This window comes from Anser cygnoides, chromosome 3, assembly GCF_040182565.1.
Source record: "Anser cygnoides isolate HZ-2024a breed goose chromosome 3, Taihu_goose_T2T_genome, whole genome shotgun sequence".
Taxonomy (NCBI): domain Eukaryota; kingdom Metazoa; phylum Chordata; class Aves; order Anseriformes; family Anatidae; genus Anser; species Anser cygnoides.
This window is the reverse complement of record NC_089875.1, coordinates 12,710,033-12,732,994: the sequence shown is the minus strand read 5'-3', so window position 1 is coordinate 12,732,994 and position 22,962 is coordinate 12,710,033. Positions and strand designations below refer to the sequence as shown.

The 22,962-nt window shown below is 48.9% G+C and overlaps 1 protein-coding gene across 4 annotated transcripts in view; it reads right to left on the bottom strand.

Annotated features, from left to right (window-relative positions):
• Positions 1-244: 244 nt before the first annotated feature.
• The window catches only part of WDPCP (WD repeat containing planar cell polarity effector), a 151,937-nt gene continuing 129,219 nt past the window's right edge, over positions 245-22,962 (bottom strand). For 3 of the 4 annotated variants that reach the window (XM_048048375.2, XM_048048372.2, XM_048048373.2), the window contains exons 17-20: positions 16,169-16,304; positions 8,644-8,744; positions 7,272-7,300; positions 4,026-5,792 (exon numbers count right to left, since the gene is read on the bottom strand). In XM_048048375.2, the coding sequence (XP_047904332.1) occupies positions 5,592-5,792; positions 7,272-7,300; positions 8,644-8,744; positions 16,169-16,304 (467 nt within the window). In that variant the 3' untranslated portion in view covers positions 4,026-5,591. Of the gene's footprint in view, positions 2,028-4,025; positions 5,793-7,271; positions 7,301-8,643; positions 8,745-16,168; positions 16,305-22,962 lie in introns of those variants that run through there. The other variant, XM_048048377.2, reaches the window with a different exon arrangement.

The window sequence follows — 22,962 nt, the reverse complement described above, 5'->3', positions numbered from 1 at the left end:
TTCCCCCTTTGTCAAGGTGCTTGGGGCATTTCCACGTTGGCTTGGTTTTTTTTGGGGGGGGGGGAGATTTTGAAACACCCCCAAATCTCTGTCCTGCTCCCCGTGGTCGTGTATTAGTGCCTGGGGCAGCCGGGACCCCAATGTGCCCCCATCCCTGGGGGGAGGGTGTGTGGGGGGAAGGTACCAAGGCGCTGACATGCTACGGACGGATGTTTTGGGGAGGGTTTGGGCATTTTTGGGTCCATCCTCCCCAGGGCACGCAGGTGGAGGTGTTACCCACGGGCGACATGGGCACCCAGTGTCCTGTGCCACCTGGTGTGTCCAAAATAACACCTACATGCCGATGAGGAGCTCTTCTGCTGGTGGTGCTTGGTGCCTGGTGCCCCTGCACTGTGCTTCCCAAACCCTAAAACCCTCTTTTACGCACCAAAAAGTTGTTCCATCCCTCGTGGTGCAAGCTGAAGCTACGCGTCAGCCCAGAGCCCGGTATTTCGTAGCCTTGGTAGCCTTATTGCTCTGAACCTGCCCGCATCCCACATCCCAGCTCCTGCCCCAAAACCACGCCGGCGATGCCTCGGCCAGGCACCAGCACGTGCTGCGGGGCTCACAGCACCTACAGGCATCCCCCCTGTCCCCCGCTCTGACCTCCGCGTTATCCAGTGGCTGCTAATTCGGGTAGCAGTGAGCGCGTGGTAGAAATCCCACATTGGTCCCAACCCCGGGCTGGATTTCCCAGGCAGCAGCTCCGGTGCAGCTCTCTCCGGCCGGGGACGCGCGGCACCACCGCTCTGCCCCGTCCTGGTGCTGCCCAGCCCCGGGCCCTGCCACTGCAGGCAGCCAGGGCTTCCCCAAGGAAGGCACGGAATGCTTTTTTAGGGCAAAAAAGCGAGATTTTAGGAAACGGCATTCTGGATCCTATGTACATTTCTAGTATCACTTCCTGTATATTTTTAAGCTGAAATCCTCTTAGCATGCAAAGTAAATAGATTATGATATACCGGAGGATTAAGCATCGCTGTCTGGTGTCAGATTAATCCCTCGCGCAGACCGCCACTTGTGCTGACAGGAGCGTGGCTGCGGTTCAGCCGGGCGGCTGCACCTCGGCGCCCGCACAGCACCGGGCACAAAAATGTACATTTTTTTTCTATTTTTTTTTTTTTTCAGGCCAAAACCCAATTTCGAGAGGACGGCCGGTGCCGGGCTGTACCAACCGGGCACAAGGCACGGGACCTGGGGTGGGATGAAGCCCTGCGGCCGTGCCCACCTCGCATTTAACCACCCCAAAAACCCCGCAGGGATGCGGCAGGTCGCGGCTAGGGGAGGCAGATTAGGATCTGGACTCCGACGGGATGACGCTTAAGAGGCTCCGTGTCTTTTTTTTTTTTTTTTTTTTTTTTTTTCCTTTTTTTTAAAGGCAAAATAATGGTTATTCAGCTGAGATGATACATCTAGATATGAAAATTGAGAGCATTCTTAGAAAAATGCTGCCGACTGTGAAAGGCTGCTCTTTCACAGAGGCATCCTGAGTGGAGATGTTATCTGCTGGTATCTCAATGGAGCGGTTTTTCAGAGCCTGAAGTGGAAATTCAAATCTGCTTCCGAGTGAAGATTGCTAAAACATATAATGTGGCCAGACCGTCAGAATTTCTCCCGAGAAGTTTTATGATTTGCTCAATGAAACCAGCCCAAACCTTTCGGTGTCACACCATAAGCAGGGAGCCACAGTTACTCTTATTTTTAATGTCTGTGAAGGACCTGGGGGAGTTGCCACCACGGAGTCCTCTACGAAGATGTGTGGGGCAGTCCGGGCAAGGACATGCTGACACAAAGTCAGGGCTCATTGGGAGGTCTCCTTCTTCACCGGGGCTTCACCTCCTGGTCCGGGCTAGCTGTTAGTTCTCCGAAGGGCTTTCCGTGAGCTTCACCAGTGAGGTTCCCCCTGCCATGCTTCGACAGCCGAGGTGGTCCACGCATGGTCACACCAGCCCCAGGTGCACGAGGTGCAGTGAGCTGCTGCCTCCTGATCCCTGCGGGGAGAGGACAAACGGGGTGAGACGGGCACGGGGAGAAGCAACTGGAGATGGAGATCTCGCAGTGGTGACCCAAATGCCACCCCAAGCCAGGGAAAAGGGACGGTTCCCAAGAACAGCCCCAGTCTGGTGCCTAGAGGAATGCCCTGCAGTGTGGGGGGTTGCCTTGTGGTGCGGGGCACTGCTCCCCTCCATCACCCCATTTTTACCTTCTCCCCATTTCGTTCTGGGAGCTGGGTCCAAGCCTGCCCATGAGCTCCCTTCTCCAGCAATGGCAAAAGCGAAACTTTATATTTTTGTTAACCTTTTAATTAAAACATACCTCCAGCACCACAAACCTGGGCTGACGCCAGTGGGGAGCCAGCCAGGTTTTCGGAGTTTTACGCGGGGAAGGTGTTTTTGCATTCCTGGTATGAGGGGAACAGCGCTGAGAGCACAACTACACACGCACCTTGGCGTCCCTGTTGGCGACCGGTGCGCGACAGCAAACCGAGCCCTGTGTTTTTGTACGGGACACGGCAATGTGTGCCATGGATAGAGGTTATTTCATAACGCGGGTTAGTGTGCCTGCAAAGTGCGTGAAATACTTTGCCTTGGGAAGAGCTGCGGCCCCGTGAGTCATTGCTTTCCTTTGACTCACAGCGAGCTGGCTCCTCGCGATGCAGAGAACGCTGGGCGTGGAGCTGGGCACAAAGGGGAACGCGTGCTTGTCCCGTCCCCGAGCATCAGAGCTGGCTGAAGGGCAGAGGGGGTGGCATGGCCCCGGGGTGGGGGGTGGAAGCAAAAAAACCCCCAAAACCCTTCCTCTCATTCCTGCTGATGGTGAAGGAACGGTGACCAGAGCAGCAGCCCCACCTCACAGCATGGTCCCCTCCGAAAGGAGCGCTCCTGCTGGGACGTGGGGGCGAAGACACAATGGCTGGACATGCTGAGTTTCATCCCCAGCTCGGTGTTGTCCCTGCGTGGAGGTGGCCATGACATGCCTTGTGCCCTAGACCCCTTCACCAGCTCATCCCAGCACCCAGAGCTGGGTCAGTGCCCAGTCAGCAGAGGGGTTTTGCTGGTGTCCCACTGCTGGGACGGGGCGGGCTCAGGAGGGGACGTGACTGCCTTTTGGTGCCTGAAGCTCTGCAGGCCAGGGGCAGGGGAAGGTGGGCTGGAGAACAAAGGCCTGTGTGGCCACCTCGAGTCCAAGGCCACTTGGTGGGGCCTTGTTCTTGGAGTCTCGGCGTCCTGAGCACCTCAGACGGAGATCGTCAGACATGGGGTTTTGTTTGGGTGATTTCTGCCCCTCTCTGGGGGGAGCTTACCAAAAACCCTCATCCCACACACTCTGGGCTCTGCAAACCTGCCTGGCTGTGCCATTTTTGCATGAGTGCTCTTCGCAAACCCATTTGCAAACCTATCTGGTGGCAACAAGGCAGACCTGGCGGTGTCGTGTGGGAAGCCTGTGATGTGGCATTGAGCCCGCAGACGTGAATCAAAGGATGAGGCGCGATACTGACGGGAGCTCTCTCCTGACATCTGCACATCTCCTGAAGCAGCACCCCGGCAATAAAAAGCTGTAATAGTCTGACAAGAGCGTATCTCCATGGTGTGGGCAGAGAGCTGTCCAGGAACAGGGGAAGCCAGTGCAAGGAGCTGCCTGCAGTAAGGAGCAGCTCGTCACCCAGGGAAGTAAAACACGAACATCCTGACAGGAGAGCGTCCGCTTGTGCCCTGCAGAGTTCGGCTCGTGGGGCTTTGCATGGCAATGATGCGGGCCTGGTCCAGCGGGCGAAGGGAGGAGCGGGGCAGGAGGATGCACCCTGTAATCGAGAAGCCACTAAAGCCACCTCGGGCCCGCAGGGGTGGGAGGATGGAGGCGGTGGTTTGCTCTGCTTGATCTCCCCGGTTCTGGGGTGGAGACAAGGAGCCCTTCATCCTCCTGGAGCAGGAAGCAGGGAGAAACCTCGTCCCTGGGCCCGCTCCCAGCAGGCACCGCTTTTTCTGCTGGAGATGAGTCTCAAGGACATGGTGAAGGTGGGAAGGGAGGAGAGGGGGAGAGGGGGGCACAAGTAAGGTCCCAGGGGCTCCTTGTTGTAAAGCTCCCTCCTGTTTTTCCAGGCTGAGGCTGCCCGGTCCCAGCTCATAGATGTGGCTCTGTGGAAGGACACGTATCCTGTCAGATCCTGCTCCTTTTCACTGGGCATGCCTCCTCGTTTCCCTTGGGTGGCACCACATAAAACCTTTCTGGCTGGTCGTTTTGCCATAGTATCACTCAGCTAAATAACTGCCACCAGGCCCCGTTGACTTCAGGACCTCAAATTCCTGCAACCAAGCAGGAGCCGTGTCCAGTCCGGAAGCAGCAGAGAGTCGTGGATCCCGTTTTCCAAAGGGCCCAGCAGGTGCTCAGGCCGGTGACAGGGTGCTTGGCGGCCTTGTCTCATTTATGGCTGGGTGCTGCCGCACAGAGCCTCTCTGACCTGACCTAGATAGTTTGCTCAAGACGATCAGCTCACAGCGTGACGCAGGCCGGGAGGGACCTCTGGGGATCACCAGGCCCAGCCCCCTGCCAGGCGCAGGCTGGGCCTTGAGCAGCGTGGCCCGCGAGGCCTCCCCTGTCCCATCTCCAGCCGTTCCTGGAAAACAGGGCTGGACACGAGCGCCGAGTCCTCCTGCTGCACCCATGCACCGAGGGGACGCGGGTGCCTCAGCTCAAAGAGGGTCCTGCCTCTTTGCAGCCTCCCGCAGGGCCGTGGGTTGCCTCTAGACACCAAACCTCGTCCGACTGCTCGGGCGCTGCTTGGCCGCGTGACAGCCGGCTGCGCGGGCAGGCGCTGGGGAGGTTTTGTCGCCCGCTCTTTGCAGTTTCAGGGAGGAAAGGCTTCCTCATAGCTGAGCAGCAGCGAGCGAGGCCGTGCACTGCCACATGCCCGTGAGAGCTTGGGTCCGCGTTGTCCACACCTTCACCAAAGCCTCCATCTGCACCAGGTCACTTCAGCGTCTTGCCAAGGAACCGCAACGGGGGACACAAAACCCCCCCCCCGGGTCGCAGCTGCAGCGCTCCTCCTGCAGCGCTGCCTGTGCAAGAAGGGCTGGGCTTTGGGTGTGCTCCCCATGCGTGGCACCGAGCCCGGTATTGTGAGGGCTTCCTCTGAAGCAACGTGTGGGAAGTGGCGGTGGAGGGACGCCAGGACGGGGAGCAGCAGGGTGAAAGCCTCAGGGACCTCGGGGACCTGGGGGCTTCAGGGATGGTTGCCCTGGCACTGCCCTGGTGGGGGGGGGGCAATGTGAAATGGTAGCATGGGGACTCGCCATTGAGAGCCAGGTCCAGCCAGTGCTGCAGGGCCTGGGTCCAGAGCTGACGATGAGCTTGAGTTTGGGGTGAATTTGGGATGGGTCGCACTAAAGGCAGCGGCCAGCCCAGTTAGCTGGCTAGGAAGGAGCTGGGTGCTGGTTTCTGTGCTGGTCCCCAGCTGCTGCTGGACACAGATTTCCATACTCCGGTACAAGTCAGGACAGACGAGTGCTGTAACGTGACCCCAGATGCACGAAGTTAATGCTGCGTGGATGGCTCTTCTACTCCAAACCACTGGAGCTCACAAAGGACTCCCTCATCCTCAGCACGTCGTTTCCATCGTTTCCAGATGCTGATCTCAGCTGCTGCCTCCCGTCCCTCGGCCCTGCCAAAGCCAGCAGACCAGAGGGGTGGAGACCCAACTCACCAGCAAGTGGCTCTGCAACGAATGGTGAGGTTGGGCCACCCGGACTGGTGTCCCACTAGAATTCAGAAATTAACTTGTGTTAATTTTTTGGACCTGAAGCATGCTTTAAGTCCTTAATTACATGACGGCTAAGTGCTTTTTCTTACTATCGCTCACATTACACAGCCTACGCATTTGTGCTCGTGGCTTTCATATGGTGGCAACCCAGGGCTTTCAAACGAGGTTTTAAGTTCATTAATTAATTCAGCTGCTCCTGTCTTACATCCAGCTCAGGGCAGGAGCAGCGAGCTGCTGGCCAGCTGGGCTGCCAGCCACCAACCTCCTCACCATCCCTGCAGCTCCATTTCACTCCTCGCCATGTCCCCAGGGCCACCGAGCCACCAAAGGTCAGCCGGAGACCTCCTCCAAGCATGGGGACCTCCCTGCCACCACCGCACCGCCGTCATCCACCCGCAGCCTGTCCCCATCCTCCACCCAGCCCACGTGCGCTGGGGCCCGCGGGAGGCTGCAGAGGTGGGGCCGGCGCGTGCTGTGCTCCAGCGCTTTGGGACTGGTAGAACAGCTCTTAGCACGATTTCACTTGGCACGGCTTCGTAACGAAAGAAAGAAAGAAGTGCCATCCTGCTCCGCTGGGAGGTTGAAGAGTTTCCTTTCTTTCTTTCTCTCTCTCTCTTTTTTTCTTTTAAACGATCTGTTTGTACCGTGGCCAAACATTGAATACTTTGGCCTCGAAAATAAAAGTTTCAACAGAGGAGGCTACAATATAGGCAGCCTTCTACCCTTATCTGTCCTGCCGTGACACAGCCCGTGTTTTATTTATTTTTTTCCCCTGTAAATGAGGACTGGAGGAGTGCGTCAGTGCTGCACGCTGCTGACTCACCAGCCCCACGTATGTGCTCTGTAAGCACCAACACCAGCCCCCCCGGGGCACTGGCCCAGGGCAGGTCCCTGGGGAGATGGTGTGGTGTGCAGGGTCTGGGGATGGGGGCACTGTCTCCCTACCTGCATGGGGTGCTCTCCCCTCTGCTCTGGTGGGCTTCTTGTGGTGCACAAGCACCCACAGCAGCGCAGGAGAGGAGGAGAATGTAAGGCTGGAGGCTGACGGGGGGGAGAAAGGGCTGGGCCACCTTTATTTTGGCAGCACCTAGCAGTTAAATCAGCTTAAAGTGATCGTGAAACCCCAAGGTAGGATTTCATGCCTCTCTACCATGGGCTCGCTGTTGAAAGCGCCAATATGAGCACCAGCTAGCTCGAGTAAGATGAATGTGGAGCGAGGACAAGGAGTCCTTTCTTACGTCCCATCCAGCAGCCACTGGCTAATAATGATTTTTGACTTCTACGCGCTGTGATCAGCTCAGCGCCGCGGACGAAGCCCCGTCCTAGCAGCACGGTATAGGCAGCATTTCTACCAATTTTAGTGAGAGCCCTGCAGGCAGACAGCTTGCAGGGGCAGGCTCTGGAAGTTTCAGGAAGCTGCAAAATAGAGTAAATAATAATAAGCAGAAATAAAAAAAATAAATGAGAAATGCTTTACCTGCTCTGTAGGAACTGCTCTCAAATTTCCTTAAAAAAAACACAACACAGAAGATCACTGTGTTATTTACATTCCATTGAACTTGCTGAAAAACCCAAACAAACAAGGGCAAGGTATTAGGTAACTCTTTCATGTTTTTGATAGGACACAGCTATTTTATATCCTGTTATTCAATGGCTGAATTAAAATATTTAATACATGGCTTCTGCAAGTTTATACATGTAGGACACATATATTCCCTCAAACACTACGCCGGGTTAAAGCAACAGTGATTTTTTGCGGCTAGGGCAGCGTGGAGACGTGAAGCCAGCGGTGGGTGCATGTCCCCACGTCCTCCTCACTTGGTGGGTCCTGCTGCACGAGTGGGATGCTCGCACTGCAACGCAACCTTGGACGCAGCTCACCTCTCGTGCTGGGGGCAAGCCCGAGGTAGCCATAGGGTGGTGGGGCTGGGTGCGGGCTGCCTGCCCGGGCACTCCTCTGGTGTCTCGAGAGGGTTTTGCAGCCTGGGTGCTGTCAGGTTTGCTGCTGGAGGTGCTTGGGGATGAGGCGTCTTCGTGTTATGGCTTGAGCTGAGCTAACAGCTGCCCACGTCAGAGAGAAGTCCTGCTGCAGGCACCGCGCCTCTGCCCCTCGCTGGCGCTGCCTGCCGTGTCCTGTGGTCCCCGGGCAAGGCTTTTGGCTCAGGGGACAGAGCCTGAAGGAAGGGTAAGGGCCTTGCTCACTTCCTACACATCTGATTGTACAAGTGATGGGACACCAGGGCAAGGCAGAAGACAAAAACCCCCTTGTGCAAAGACCCTTAGGTCCTCCTGCCTGGCTGGTGTTGCAGGGTGACTCTTTAGCTGTGACTTTCTCCTGCTGGAGCACTCCTCTCTTGCCCTGCTGTGCTATGTTGAATCTGCTGTCTCCACAGAGGTATCAAACACTGCTGAAGCAAGACAGCCACGTCTGTTTGCTCCAGAACCCCGTGCAGAAGCAGTGGGAGATGCTGCTGCACAAACCCTGCCATAGCCAAAGCTCTGCTGCTGGAGGACCTGGCCACCACACGCCAAACAACATCAACCCAAACTAATGAACACTTCTCACATCTTGCGTCCGCACTGAATCATGAACTGCACTGCAAGGTAAGGAGTTTCACGAGATCAGGTGATTTATTTTATGTCCCAAGAGCTGGGACGAGGAGCTCCAGCTGGGACCTGATGGCTGCTACAGGAGCCGTGGCCTCGTTCCTCTCCCTGCTAAGTACACGCAAAGCGAGCTCGAGGCTTATTTCTCTTCCCAAATTCAAGTTCTTTGTCAAGATACCAATCCCCATTACTTTCCTAGCTCCGTCCTATTGTGTATATTCAAAAGCAACTTGTTTGCTTACCTTCCTGGCTCCCAGGAAAGGGCTTCTCCACCAGGGAGGTGGCATGGTCACCGGCTCCAGACCTCCCGTCCCTGTCCTCTGCTTGTCTGCTGCCAGCAGGTCTTTAAAAACAAAACAGAAGTGATAGGAGGGGAGGGAACAAGGGATGAAGAGCTGGGGAGAAGCTGCATAGCCGAGCAAAGTGGTTTTGTTTGTTTCATATCTTATCAAGCACACAGCAGCCTGCACAATTGCCTGGTGACAAATTGCAGTTCTTTTTTTTTTTTTTTTTTATCAGGTGCTAGTAGGTCTGCTGATCGAGCATCATCAGCAGCACTTGCTTGGCCTCGCAGTCACTCCAGGACTGTCCCATCAGCCAAAATGCACTGAAATCCACATTGCGAAGGAGCTGCAGGGAGGAACACACCAGCTCTGTGCCATACAAAATGAGGATGGACTTATTTACATATTTATTTATTTATTTATTTATGTTTCTAGTTTCATTTTCTTCATGCATCATTAATCTCTGCTTGGGTAAGCACGCGGAAAGGCAATCCATTCCCAAAGCAGTGGAACTGGAAATCTGGAAGCCGTCTTGCCTTGCCTGCTCGCTGCTCGTCCCGCTGTCCAGAAATGCCCTGCTAAGTCCAGGGGAGCTTTTCCTTCAGCAAGGACCAGCCCAGCAGAGAAAACAAAGTGAACCTCTCAAGCCAGACCAACTGGAGAGCCCTTGGCCCTCGTTTGGGTGGAATTTCCCCCTCTGTGGACAGAGTCATGTTTACTCTATCACGCTACCATACATAGGGGTGCAATTGCACCGTGTGTTGTTTGTTTTTCAAGGCTGCAAGTCCTCAAAGGTGGCTTTGAGATACAACAGCAGTGAAGTTGTGAGAAGGAAAATGTGAGTGCTTCTGTGTGGCACCCGATTTGTCACCTGCCACCATGCGAAATCTCACTGGGCTTTGGAAGCACAAACAATATGTTCCCAGCACAAAAAGCCCTTTACTACTGACAAGAATGTAAATAATTAAAGAAAAAGCTCAGAATTTCTCCACCTCTTTGTCTTCCCCCTACCCATTGGGCAATAGCTATGCAAGCAGCTGGACATCTATCAAGCCACTGAAAGCGACGCTCTTCATCAGCTTTCCCGAGCCGTGTTTAAGCTGCAGTAATGCACCTCTGCCATCACGCTAAGCTTTATTGGTTCTGCAAAAGAAACTAAGAAACTTCGTTGGAGACCAGATTATGCCAGCTGCAAAAACGGAGGGATTCTTCTGCTGTTCAACCCCATTATCTCCTCTGTAGTATCTTGATCAGCTTTCTAACACACAGCCTCGGATTCTGCCGAGACCCGTAAATTGCTTTTTTGGCTGCCAAATTGTCATAACCCTTCTATTTTTGTGTTCTAAAAGAGCTTAAAGCCGTCCATCCTCTTTGGATGTGTCTTTAAAATTGACCAGTACTGGGAGGATTTCATGTCTATCCGAAGGCTTAGAAGAAGATGTTACTTCTCCCGAGCTTCTAGTTTTACAGTCAACAGACGTGAAAAGCCCAGCGGGGATAAAAGGAACTTAACCAGTTCTGTCTAATGCATATAAATCTACCTAAGAGCTCAAGGCACTGGAAGTACTCAATGCGCTATGTTTATCTGAGTCTAAGATACAGAAATGGGTCTTCAGCCCACATGCCACATGTCCCGTTCGGATGCCAAGTTAATATGAATTAAGAGACTGAGATGAATAAACAAGGTCAGTCCGGGCTGGGCCAAATTGAATCAATGTAAAATAATTGTCAGTATTTTCTGACAGCGATGGTGGTTTATCTTGGCTTGGGATTCTCGGCGCTATAGATTATAGAATGTTTTCAGTGGAACAGTTGGCAGACATGTTATTGATTTTTCTTTGTTTTGTGAATGCTGGAAAAATTTCCATTAAGTCTACGCGCTGCTCATGTGACGAAGCCAAATTGCTTTTTCAAACTTTTCTTTCTTCAAGTGAGCTAATGTGGCAACACGTTAGCAATCTAATTTAATCAAGAGGACCTTTGTCTGGAATCAAGAGGCCATACAGCACACCTCGATGTGTCTTGAGTACGTACTGGCTAATAAGAGTTAATTTTTAAATTTCAAGGTGCCGTATGCACACTAACTAATTAATTTGCCCAGTGCACCACGTCTGTTTGCCTGCCGTCACATTCTTGATGCACGTGAAACTCCTGTTGCCTTCACCGGGGCTGAGCAAAGGCAAAAATGAGGGGAGGCTGCAGACATGGGGCAGGATTAGCACTGCTGTGCTGCTGGATCCCACCTCTCTGACGAATTTCCTACACCCCATCGCCGCTTCCCCACAGCTCGCCTCTAATAGATTTACTTTGGAACCGAAAATTGCTAGGATGGAAACAGCAGCTTGTAGGATTATGCAGGGACCCATGGCAGGCCGTGCTGGGTGGTGCTATAGGTTCAAAACGTGCAAGCATGCTTCTGAGCTTAGAGTAGGAAGCTGGTGGAGGAGTAGAAATACGTCTATTTTTCAGTACAGAAAAAGCAAGGCAAAAGTTTTGTGACAAAAGTCACTGTGATGAGACACACTTCTGCCTTCTATCCTAATCGCCTGTATTAAAATCAGAACCTAATTGAAATCGGAGTAGTTCTGTGGGGGTGGGGAGGGAGTAGACGGATAACAAGATGAAACAGCTTCATACACATCCTGCCACCACAAATAAACACAAGATATTTAAACCCAGCATGCATTACGGTAAAGGAAAAGAATGAAACACAGACAGGGAAGAAAATCACGCCACGGTTACCGGTAACAATGGCAGAGGAGCAGGGACAGCCCCAGTTTTGTGTTGACTCTTAGGTGCTGGACTCTGGCACAGTTGCAGGCGGTCACTAGGTGACTTGTCCAAAATAAGCTGGCCCCCAGGGGGTCAATCAATTCCTCTAACATGTCGTGGAGAGGATCAGTAAGCTACCTGGGTACTCTGAACAACACTGTTCACATCTTTTAAAAATATTTTCATTATTTACAGGCATCTAAAGACTTATGCTGGTCCAAACACTTCCATAAATAGAAAAAAATAATAATAAGGAGAAAGAACAAGAATTGCTAGACTGTAAAATATCTGCCATTGGGAAGGACAGAGTGGCAATGGTCAATGGCAAACACGTAAGCCAGTGACGAGACCTGTGACTTGTAAAATTATTCACTGGACTGTGCATTGTTGGCTGGTATTTAGCTGGCCTGTTTGTGATAAAGTGAAAAAAAACACACAGCAAATACAGTGCCTCTACCTGCAGCATTGTCCAGCAATCTTTTTTGCCCATAACTCTGTGTGTGTGTGTGTGCACTGTTCAGAAAGTTGATTACAGCTCTCCACCGACAGCAACGCTGCTGCTGCTTCCATAACATGTCATGGAGTTACTCCAATTTTCTCTGTCATCTGTAAAACCTATTTGAGTCTCAAACTAAGTTCTCTGCTTTCTGACTGTTAAGGCAAAATGAGCAGCTAGGCTTGGCCTAGAATAAGTTCTCAAAATAAACCCTTGAGACTATTTTATTAGCAATCAGTTTGGTTCTGGTCTTTTCTGTTCCCGCTTCTGCCCAGGCTACAGCTTTCCTTGTTAGGCAGAGCCGGGAGGGAGATGATGATGTTAAGAGTTAATAGAAGTGATTTGTTAATCAAGCAGCCTGAAAACTGGGCTTCTGTTACACATATGCTCCCTGAAGGGTGTCAGTAGCAAGGTTTATTAAGTAGGTTGAATAGAAGGTCTTCTGCTAGCTTCCACAGACTGCCCAGGGCCTTTGCATAGGTGTAGTTCAAGAGATAACGTCTCAGCTGTCCCAAAACAAAGCTGCTGTCCAAGCTGAAATACAGGAAGGGAAGAAGTTGAGGTATGTGCTGGAGATGAGCTTCCAGAAACCTGGGTGAGATACAGACTTGGGGCAGTATCTGGGTCGGACAGGGGCGGTAGTGTTAGAAACACAGTCATGTGTGTCAATTGATTTCATGGTTTTGGATGCGTCTTGGTGTTATAATGACAAAAAGCCAATGCAGATGAGTAAAAGACTCAGGGAAAGAAGAAAGAGCAGCCATCGAGCCCTGTTCTTGCTCAACACCCAAAGTCTTGCTGTGGTGTCTTACCACTTCTTTGGGGGACTGCTTCTACCCAGAAGACAGCAGGGCTTGGGACTCCAGTCATGTACACTTGAGCTAATGCACGCCAAGTGTATGTGAGCAGTGCTATTGGCTTTGTGAGACTTCTGAATTATGTGAAAAGATGAGGTTGTGGAGGTTTCATTGCAGGATCAATGACTAAACACTGATGCTTGACTTGCAAATAACAGAGGGACTTTAAGGTTGGAGGAGAGCTCTGGAGGTCAACCGGCCCAATCCTCTTCTCGAAGCAGATTCAGCTGTTAAGTTAGATCCAGCTTCGATGTTGCTTCAGCTCCAGGTCTGTGACCCAGCGGGGACTAGTGAAGGATGACAACAGAAATGAACCACTGGCTTTGGCGAACACTGGAAGGTTCAGCATGAGAGCAGCAATATGTTTCCTCTCCCTAAACTTGGAGCAACGTTCCACTCTGAATCTTGTCACACACCCAGAAGGGGCATTTGTTTTAGGACATCATGGGACACTAATGTGCAGGGGAATTAAGCAAACAAAAGTGATAGACTAACTTTGCTCTCCAGACTACAAATCAAGTCCTTCAAGACAATGTCTCATGGATATCAGTGATGCTGAGGAGGTAAATCAACAAGAATGCCCATAGTAAAACATCCAGAGCAGGGCTGAAGTGACTTGGCCAAGACAGGAGGCTGTGTGGTGCATGGGATTAGGGAACAGAGAAGAACAGTAGTAAATCTATTACAAAAATGGAATTTTCTTCTTCATTTTTTTTCTTTCTTGAGGGGAAAGAATTGAGAAATAAGTAGGAAATGATTCAGGATGTACATTTATCTCACTGGTGAGCAGAATACATAAACATTGAAGACTAGCGTTAAACAGCATGAGAAATGGAGAAACTCAATAACGATACAAAAAAATGACCAAGCTAACGAAGAATGAAGGGCCTTTACAGGAGGGGGAATGTGTCCTGGTTATTGATTTGGAAACTGCAGGTAGTGGTTGGAGGCTGAGAAGAAGTGGACAGTGGAAATGTCAGATATGAATTTGTGATGTGAGAAATCAGTTAGAATAATAATGTTGCTGTGCACTTCCTAAGACACTAAGCTGCAAGGCACTCTACAGCTGTGGTTTCACAAACTTCACTTTATTTTAGAAAGGCATTATTGATGCCATTTTTCAGGTGAGTTCACAAAGGCAACAAAAGCAAATACGATTTCATTTTGGGTTCCTATGTTGAATCAATTTAAAGAAATTTCGTAAAGTGCTGCTTAACCATCCGTCCATTATAAACCATGTTGTCTCCTGATGGCTCAGATCAAGCAGCCAAATCTCTAGCAATGCTGGAGTATCTTGGCCAGAAAGATGAACCACTGCAATGACTGCAGAACTGAGAAGGTCCCTCTTTTTGTAGGCTCCTATCACTCTGGACCTTCCACTCTACACAGATTTCTGTACATGAAGAAGCCTGATGCAGAGGTGGCAGCAGAGAGAAAATAAATTCCCTTCTACATGGATCTGGAGGCAGAACACAAGCCGCAGTCATGTGCCTGTAACCAGTTGTGGTTTTATAAGCACAGAGAAGAGGTTTGTTGGGGCCACCTGTGCCATAGCAGGTGACCTTCCCAGCCAGTCCATGTTGTCACAGGGAGTGCCTTTAAAACTCAAATTAGAACTGGCAGGCCTCACGGGGCTGCAGCCAGCCTGGGGAGCCGCGAGAAGTCTTCTTCCACTGCTCTGCAGGAGGCAAGCAAAACCTCAGGGCTCTCCTGGGGGAAGGCGTGAGCAGGCGGAGGAGCTGGCCGCGTGGGTGGGAAGCTTTCTTTGTACTCACCAGCTTGGCAGGAGGCAAACAAGAGCCTTGGGAAATCCAAGCAGTTTGTGCAGCTCCAGCGATTGCAAAGGGCTGCTCGTGAGGCTCAGCAGCTTTTGGTGACCCACCTGGGCTGGCACGGGTCAAGTTGGGAAGCTGGGGAGTAGGAGTGAAGTTGAACTCTGGCATCTCACTCCCAAGAAGCCCAGGGAAGGCAGACGTGGCACTGCCAGGGAAGTGTGAGTCACAGCAAACTCCAAGAGGGAAAAGGCAAGCTGATGGAGGACAGCATGTTTATACCTTCGGATCAGAGGCGTCTTGGGATTAGCTGCTGCTTGAGGACTCTGTTAAAGGAACTCCTTTCACCAGGGCACTTATGAAGTTCTCTGTAGTAAATACCATCTTCAGCACAACCTTACTGCCTTTATTTGCCCATATCACCAGTGCTATCTCCATCCTCAGAGTTAAGATGGAATAGCTGTACACTGTATTTTTAAAACCAGGTGCCATATCCAAATCTTTTAGGTCTCTCTGAAAGCCTTGGATGGCACTCTGTATCCTAAAAACCGTAGACTACTTATAAGTATTTCACCAGTGGTGTGCAGAAGGTATAATGGATATTATCTAATACTGAGAAACCTCAATCTCTTCATGTGAGAGAAGAAATAAAACTAGGCAATACACTGATTTCCAGAAGGAGAAAAACATTTGATTCTTTCCCACACAAAAATGTATTCAGCACAATTGCACACAAATACTTAGGATGCCAATATGGTTGTTCAATGTTTTACTCACGCTAGATTTATTAAGTGTTCCTACATATAATAAGGACAGAAAATGAAAATAAATGCATCTATATAATCATTGGGAATATGGTTTCTTTTCTATCAATAATAATCAAGAAAAATAAGAGAAAAAATGCTTTTTAAACCTTTACAGAATAGCTGTTTCATTGTAATTTCCCACCTGTTGCAAGGTGCTGTGCTGCTCATCAGCAACAAAAACATATGAGTGCTTCTAGAATAAACAGAGGCCAGGCCCACTGTTTCTCTCCTAGGAGGTAAGCTCCAGGTTTCATTCAACTTTGGAAGAAGCGCACTCTCGAATAATCATCCCAGGGATTTTGATCACAGGCTAGCGATGAGATTGCAGACCCACGTAAAGATCATTTTTGATTTTTAAAAGTGCTGCTCACTACCTGTGCCTGCTGAGCACAGCGGTTCCGTTGTTCCTTCCCATTCTTTCTTCCGCATATTCATCAAAGTAGGCGGCATCTGCCCAAACGTTTTAGTTCAAAAATGGTTGTGCTAGTGCATATGAAATACTTGCAAACTATCCATGTTTCTGGAGGTTGCTTTGTGTCCAGCCCACGTCCTCCTGGCTTCCACGTTTGTCTTGGTTCCTGCCTAGCTCTTAATGTATCGCGCTTACGATCAGATGCGGATGGGGTTGTCAGGAAAGTTCAGAACATCAAAACATACATTTAAAAAGCATTTTAGTTAATTGTTCCCACCCTTATATTTTCTGTTATGGAACTACAGGACTTTCCCAGCCCTGTGAGACACTGGTGACAGAAGCAGAAGAGAGCAGTCTGCATGGCTCACCTGTGGGAGCAGCTCCGTGCCGGTGGGCTGGTGGACGGGCCAGGAGCGGGCACTTCGTGCTCTCCTCCATGCGCTGGAGGCTGGTCGACAAAAGCTTCGCGTGGCGTGTCTTCTTCTTCTGACTGCCCCAGAAGTCCTGTTAAGACGGATCAAGTTGTGGTATCAGGCTTACTTAATGAGAAAGTACCAAGCAAGCTGCAAGCTGTTCGCCTGAGGTGTCAATAAGGACAAGAGCGCCTTCTTGTAATGGATCGAATCCAGTGGAAAACTACATGCTTATACAGCTTTCACCCCTGACTCTTCTCCTTTGAAAAGGAGGCCAAGTAGCCAACCACCAGCAACAATAACATGCCCAAGAGCTTTCAGAAGAAAGCGAATATGTGTTGGCTTTAGCTAGCAAGGAGGAAATGCCTCCTAAATTGTCAGCTACAGAAGGCCTAGCTGGCTGCCAAAGGCTGCTGCATGGGAGTATTTCGCTGTTGCCATATAGATCCAAATCTTATCAATTGGACCAGTCCCCCATGCATGTGTAACTCCTTCCTTCAGAAATAAAAACCTGCCTTATCTTTCTTTCAAAATATTTTGGTTAACGATCACGACCCAAAGCCTTCAGACATGCGAAAGGTGGGCCTCCCATTCCCAAGTTCCAGTCTGAGCCCTGTGGGGAAGGAAATTGTTTGAAAATGGCCAAACTGCTTGGAAATAGAGAGGGGGAACTGCATATTCGAGGTGTAATGCTTAAAATAAATTAATAAATAAAATAACCAAACCCCAGTCTAGCAGAGTTCGGATTACAGAACAATCCTGTTACAGATAAAGACTTTAAAAGATTTTTTTTTTCTCGAAATCATCAGACCCTTTTGTGTTTCTTTTTTCTCTTTGAATCCTGTTTTTCTCCCCTTGTTCTCTGCCTTCCTGGATCCTGTATAAGCTAATCTGCACGATACCCATGGCAACACCATGGGCAGTGCGGAGAAGATTATGCTCTTGTGAGCGTTGCTATACCACTAGTTAACATTTTGGCCAAAGACCCAGGATGCTCACCAGCTTAGGAGGGCAAATCTACTTGTAAGTGTTTCTCAATCTCTCAGTCCTAAAGAGCTAACACCATCAGATTGCTGCAGACTATTTCTAGTCTCCGTGCTACCTAGGTATCATTAGCATCTGTGGTGTCAGAGTGGGTAAAGTGTGGCAACTGGCTGGGCTTTCTCCAGTAACTGATATTCTCTGCACTGCTGTTTTCCAAAGGTGGAATAATGCAGGGAACTCAGTCAGGGGCAACACACCTCCAAGCAGGCACATAACGCTGCAATAAATAAATAATAGACTTGCCTTGAATAATAAACTGGCCTTGGTGCAATTTCTCCTCTATTTTGAATAAAAGAAAAATCCAAAGAGAAAAAAGAAAGGAGGGGAGAAAAAATGTGTATGACCATTGCTCTACATCTGGGAAACTCTGGGACAAGTAAAGTATGTTCCTCTTAAGGTCTCTTCTTGAAGTCTGTTGCAGTGAGCAGCCAAGAGAAGAAGGGGTTCGATGTTAGTAACCTTAAGGTATTCTCTCTGGGTGTAGGGCTGCAGACTTGTAGTGTGACAGTAGGCAAGATCAGATGCCACCAGTGGTTCAAAGCCACAAAACCATCTGATATGAGCATTTTACCGTTAGGCAATAGATATTTTTGTTGTGGGACAGCAGCCTGCATTCCCAGTGAGAATTGCTATGGCAGGAAAAACAAACGTGCAAGGAGCACTATTTAAAAAATACCGCCCTTCCCAAACCAGGGGCAACATATGCCACATTTAATAAAAAAACGGAAGAATTCTGGCAACAGCATGGCAGAGATGGGTGAGGGTGGTGGTCCTTACATCCAGATGGGTGCGAGGTGAAGACCTGACTTGGTGCTGGCTTTGGAGGACTCACAAATGTCACCTCAGGTTATCTGGGATTGGGATCTTCCTTTGGCATATTGCACAATAAACACTTTCTACTTTTAATTCTAACCTAGTACTTGCTTATCATGATGCGATCTGGGGATTTGAATCTGAATTTGAATTTTAAAAACTTGAGAGTTGGTATCTCGGCTGGCATTGTTTTTTCATCATTAAAGTCATCTATCAGATGCAATAATATGAATCGTATCACACTAAAATCTTTAACTACAAAAATCCCATTTGTCGCCATCGATATTACACCAGCACGACCACACAATGCACATTCTACATTTCCAAAATTTGCTGATGTATGGCTCCATCTAGCATCTGACGGAAAGAGCTCAGCACATTTCTTTATAAGCCCACTGAAGTTTTCCTACGCTGTAACAAGCAGGACACTCTCTGAACATGATATGCAGGTGATGAGATCTCATGCCTTCCCTGCTCATGTATGTGCCGTGTCTATTCTCTATTGGATTTGTGTCTGCAAATCAGGAGCTGTTTCCATTCTCCATTCTCCTCCACTGGGCTTTCAGGGATAAAAAATAAATAAAAAAAAAAAACAACCACCACATTTTAAAACATGCAGTCCCATGGCAAAATGAAAATCGTCTTTGAATATTGCTTGCAAAACTGACAGCTCTACTTAACAGAAGCCATTAAATTATTTACAAAGCAGCAGCTGCTCTTGTAAAAATACAACCTCTTTTGGCATGAAAAATAAACTAGTTGATAAGCGAGAGATAAGCCATTTGACTTCTTCTTTGTGTGCTCGGCATGGTATGCAGAGCCAATTCTGCACAATCTGATGTTTACAGAGCAATCGTAATGTACGACCTCCTTAGGCAACGGGGGACACAAGGAGCCTTTAAAACGCTGAAGCAAGCATTTGATCAGAACTCTTCATGCTGATCTTTGAAAAATTCAATAAGTTCAAAAAATGTAACTCCTGCTAAAGATAAAATATCAGGTTTTTGCTTCAGGAGTTGCAAATATATCCCAATGAACTCCCAGTGAACCACGCCGACTTCAGACATACTTCTAAGAAAAAGAAGTAAATAGTAGGTTTTCTGGAAAGAAACAAATCAAGGATCTGAAATAATACAAATGGATAAGCAAAGTGAATGCTGTAAAACTCTCTAGTTTGGGAATAACCTGAACAATCACACTTTTTTTTTTTTAGGTGTTAAAACAAAATTCGCTTTTTAACATGAATAGTTATTTCCATGCAAATAAATTCTTATCTCCTTGTATTCTGGATGCATTTCTCTATCTATTTTTTTTAACATTATTTTGGCATGTTGAAACCCAGCTCTCACATTTTTGTGTTAGATTTTTTTTTTTTGGAAGGAAAATAACTGCAACAGAAGGCATCAGGTTAAGCATGATCTCACTCATTAACAGGTTGCTCCATCTTAATGCTACCCCTGGCTTTCTAAAAAACACGTGAAGATATTTCTGAAGCCAATGGGTAACATTCTTCAGGTACTGAAAGTAGTGGGAACTTCCATTGTTGACTTGAGTGGGGGCAGCTCTTTTTTTTTTTTTTTTTTCTGGATACAATTGTTTTCCTAAAATGCCTTTCTAAATAAACAGAATCTATTGAAATTGTTTAGTTTCAACAAATTCCTGCAGAGAAACCACTTAAGAACAACCAGCTTTGTTTGTGGGAAAAATATACACGTCTCTGCTTGTTTTGGTCTACTTTTCTACGGCTTCTCATTTTTAGATTATTTTTTAAATTATTTTGTTAATTTCCAGAGCTGACATATCTTCATTTGACAAAAATTCCTTGTTGAGATACTGTTTTCACAATACTTTTAGAACTCGCTGAGAACAGCTGCTGCTGCTGAGAGAGCTGGAAAAGGTATATTAAATCAGAATATCTCCCATTTGTGTTGTAATTTAACAATTTGATACTTGAGAAGATAAGGCACTTCAATCACTACTAAGTAGAAGCAGCCCTTAATGCTAGCATAACATGTCATTATTTCACTAGTTGGATATTAGGCACATTAGCAGCAGCAAAACTGTTTCAGTGGGTGTGCCAGGAAATGTAATAATTTAAATAAAAGTTATGTGATAAAAGTAAAGAAGCAGTTAACATAAACATTTTTTATTTTTTTTTTTTCAGTGGGCTAGGCAGTTATATGATAGTTAGCAGTCTCGTGCAGCTTGCAGTGAGACCTGGCGTTAAAACTTTCTTCAAATGGAAATGCCAAGTCTTCACTAGCTCTGACAGAGATTTCAATCTTTACTACTCATTTGCTCTGCTAGAATCATACACGAGATTAAGTTAACCACTATATAGGCTGAACAGCTCATTTTATGTCTCCCTGGAGCCTAGGTAGTCAGGTTCCTTAGGAACTACGTTAGCAGTGCCAATGTTATTTAATTTAAAAAAAAAAAAAAGGCGTGTCTTACAGGATGATCCAGATGTGGTAGCACCAAGCTGTGATGGGTCGCCAGCTGAAAGAGTCTGAACAACCGAGGATTTGCTCTGATTCCAGGCCCTTTCACTTCAAAGGCTTGACTGGTGTCCCAGCAATCGAGAGCTCGCACCTCTAGATTTTATCGGGTTGCCCAAACCATGTGAAGTTTGCCTCGTAATCTTGGCAGCAGGCAAGCAGCTCTCCTCTCGGCGGCTGATGCATGTGAACACGCTGGAGTGCCAAGGCTCAGCCCCAGCAACCTAAGGCTGCTATTGTTGGGTAATTACAGCAGGCATAGGAGGGAGGACATTCCTGGTGACTAGGCATTTTCTTTGTTCGGTAAGAGGTACTTTAGACTTTTTCTTTTTTTCTTCTTCTTTTTTTTTTCTTTTATTTTTTTTCCCCCATTTTAAGTGACTCTCTAGAAACTCTAGTTTTGGAGGAAAGCTGGGCAAAAGCTGCTGGTGAGCATGGATATCCCCACTGCTCGGGGTGCAGGTTGCAGTAGTGGAAATGTGGGTGCATGCTCCAGAGCACCTCGGTGAAAGCTTTCAAGGAAGCCCTGATTTTTCACAAACAATGCTCTGGAGACTCCATGGAGGCACAAACGCCTCCGGCACTGCAAGCCCCAACCCACAGCGGGCGAAGCAGGCGCTGCCGAGCTTGTGTGTTCCTTCGGCTGCTCCTTGTGACGCCCATCCATGAGGCACACCCTCTGCCTGGCACCTCCAGCCCAAGGACGGAGCTTTTCCCCTCCCGGCTTCTGCCCTCTGGGAGCAGGAAGGGGGTGTGCCGGCCAGACGAGAGGGAGGTCGGCTCAGGGGAGAAGAAAACCATCTCGGGGGGTTAATTGAGACAGAGAGGCACCTGCAAGCACGAGACGCAGGATGGAAGTCTGCAAGCAAATGCTGCCAGCTGGAAGTTGGCCAAACTGATAAAGTGGAAAAGAAATTGAGGGTTAAATGTTTCGGATGCTGAAGGCTTGGAGTTCAAAGAGGAGCTCAAGGAACCTCCCAGCCACTAAGTCCATACGAAGAGGCTCCAGGCAGACACAAGCCTTCTGCTGGACAGCTTTAGCCCACACAGTTTCCAAAAGGCTTGGATGAATGGTTAAGGGATATCTTTTAGCATCTGGGAGTGCTTGTGCAAGGAAGACGATGCCCAAGGGTGAGATGCTGCTGAGGGGCAGAAGGAGCTGCTTTGCACAGGGAGATGGATAAGAACTGCATCTGCACACACAGGGCTGGAGGAAGGATGTGGACATGTTTCCACTGCTTGGTAGGAAGAGACAGAAAGGAGCTGCTCCTCCAGGACAGGAGGTGAGGGAAACCAGGGCGAGGGAAACTGGAGCATCAGCTACCTGGTGGCAACCCAGCTTTCGCCAGGTATATAAGGACCGAGGGATCGCAACTAGCTCCATCCCCTAGGTGCTCTTCAACAAGACCACCTTGGTCTTCATACAGCCCTTTCTTCAACCGCCTGAGGTCAGAGTCCTTTACAAGAGAGGTGTGCATCATCTACAGAGGGCACGAGAACACTGCGAGGACAGCAAGGCAAGGCCACACCACGCGATGGCTCTTGGTGCAGGAATACATTTACAGGTGGAAAAGCCTTAGCTGTGTTATCAGAACTTTTCGAGCAGGTGCATAGCTATGCCATAGCACTGGAGCAAGGCTAGAGTTCAAGAGTTAGCTAATTGTATCTCTCTCAAAAAGGAATTGCCTCAGACCAGTTAATTTGTCAAGATAACGAATTGCAGCAATTCTCCTCCGCTGGAGCTGGGCCACTAACACTGATCTGAACTGTATTTAAACTCTTGATGACAGAGACTGAAAGAGATATTGCAATACTGGAGGTACAGGTTCCGAAAGCAAAACTGCATGTACAGCTGGTGTTGAGAGGCAGCAAGGGCATGCGAGTACACATCCTGCGTATCCCTTAGTTATGAAGAAATTCCCCAGGGCATTGACTCTGGTGCCTGGGCAGGCAGAGTTCATCTTGAATTTTTGGGAACGACTGAGGTCCAGAGAGGATAATATAGCACCTATCAAGTCATTTCTGCAATATGAGATGACTCGAGCAGATCTTTTTAACTCCCCCCCAAAAAGAAACAAATCCTCAAAGTTCTGATTTTGAGTTAGTGCCACAGTTTTCTGGTAGCAGCAACAAGACCCTCTGTGGGCCTGGTGTTATGATTCCCATGGCAATGCATTCTGGCAAGCACCAGGTCACTCCTGCATTTTCACCTTCCCTTCCCTTCCCTTCCCTTCCCTTCCCTTCCCTTCCCTTCCCTTCCCTTCCCTTCCCTTCCCTTCCCTTCCCTTCCCTTCCCTTCCCTTCCCTTCCCTTCCCTTCCCTTCCCTTCCCTTCCCTTCCCTTCCCTTCCCTTCCCTTCCCTTCCCTTCCCTTCCCTTCCCTTCCCTTCCCTTC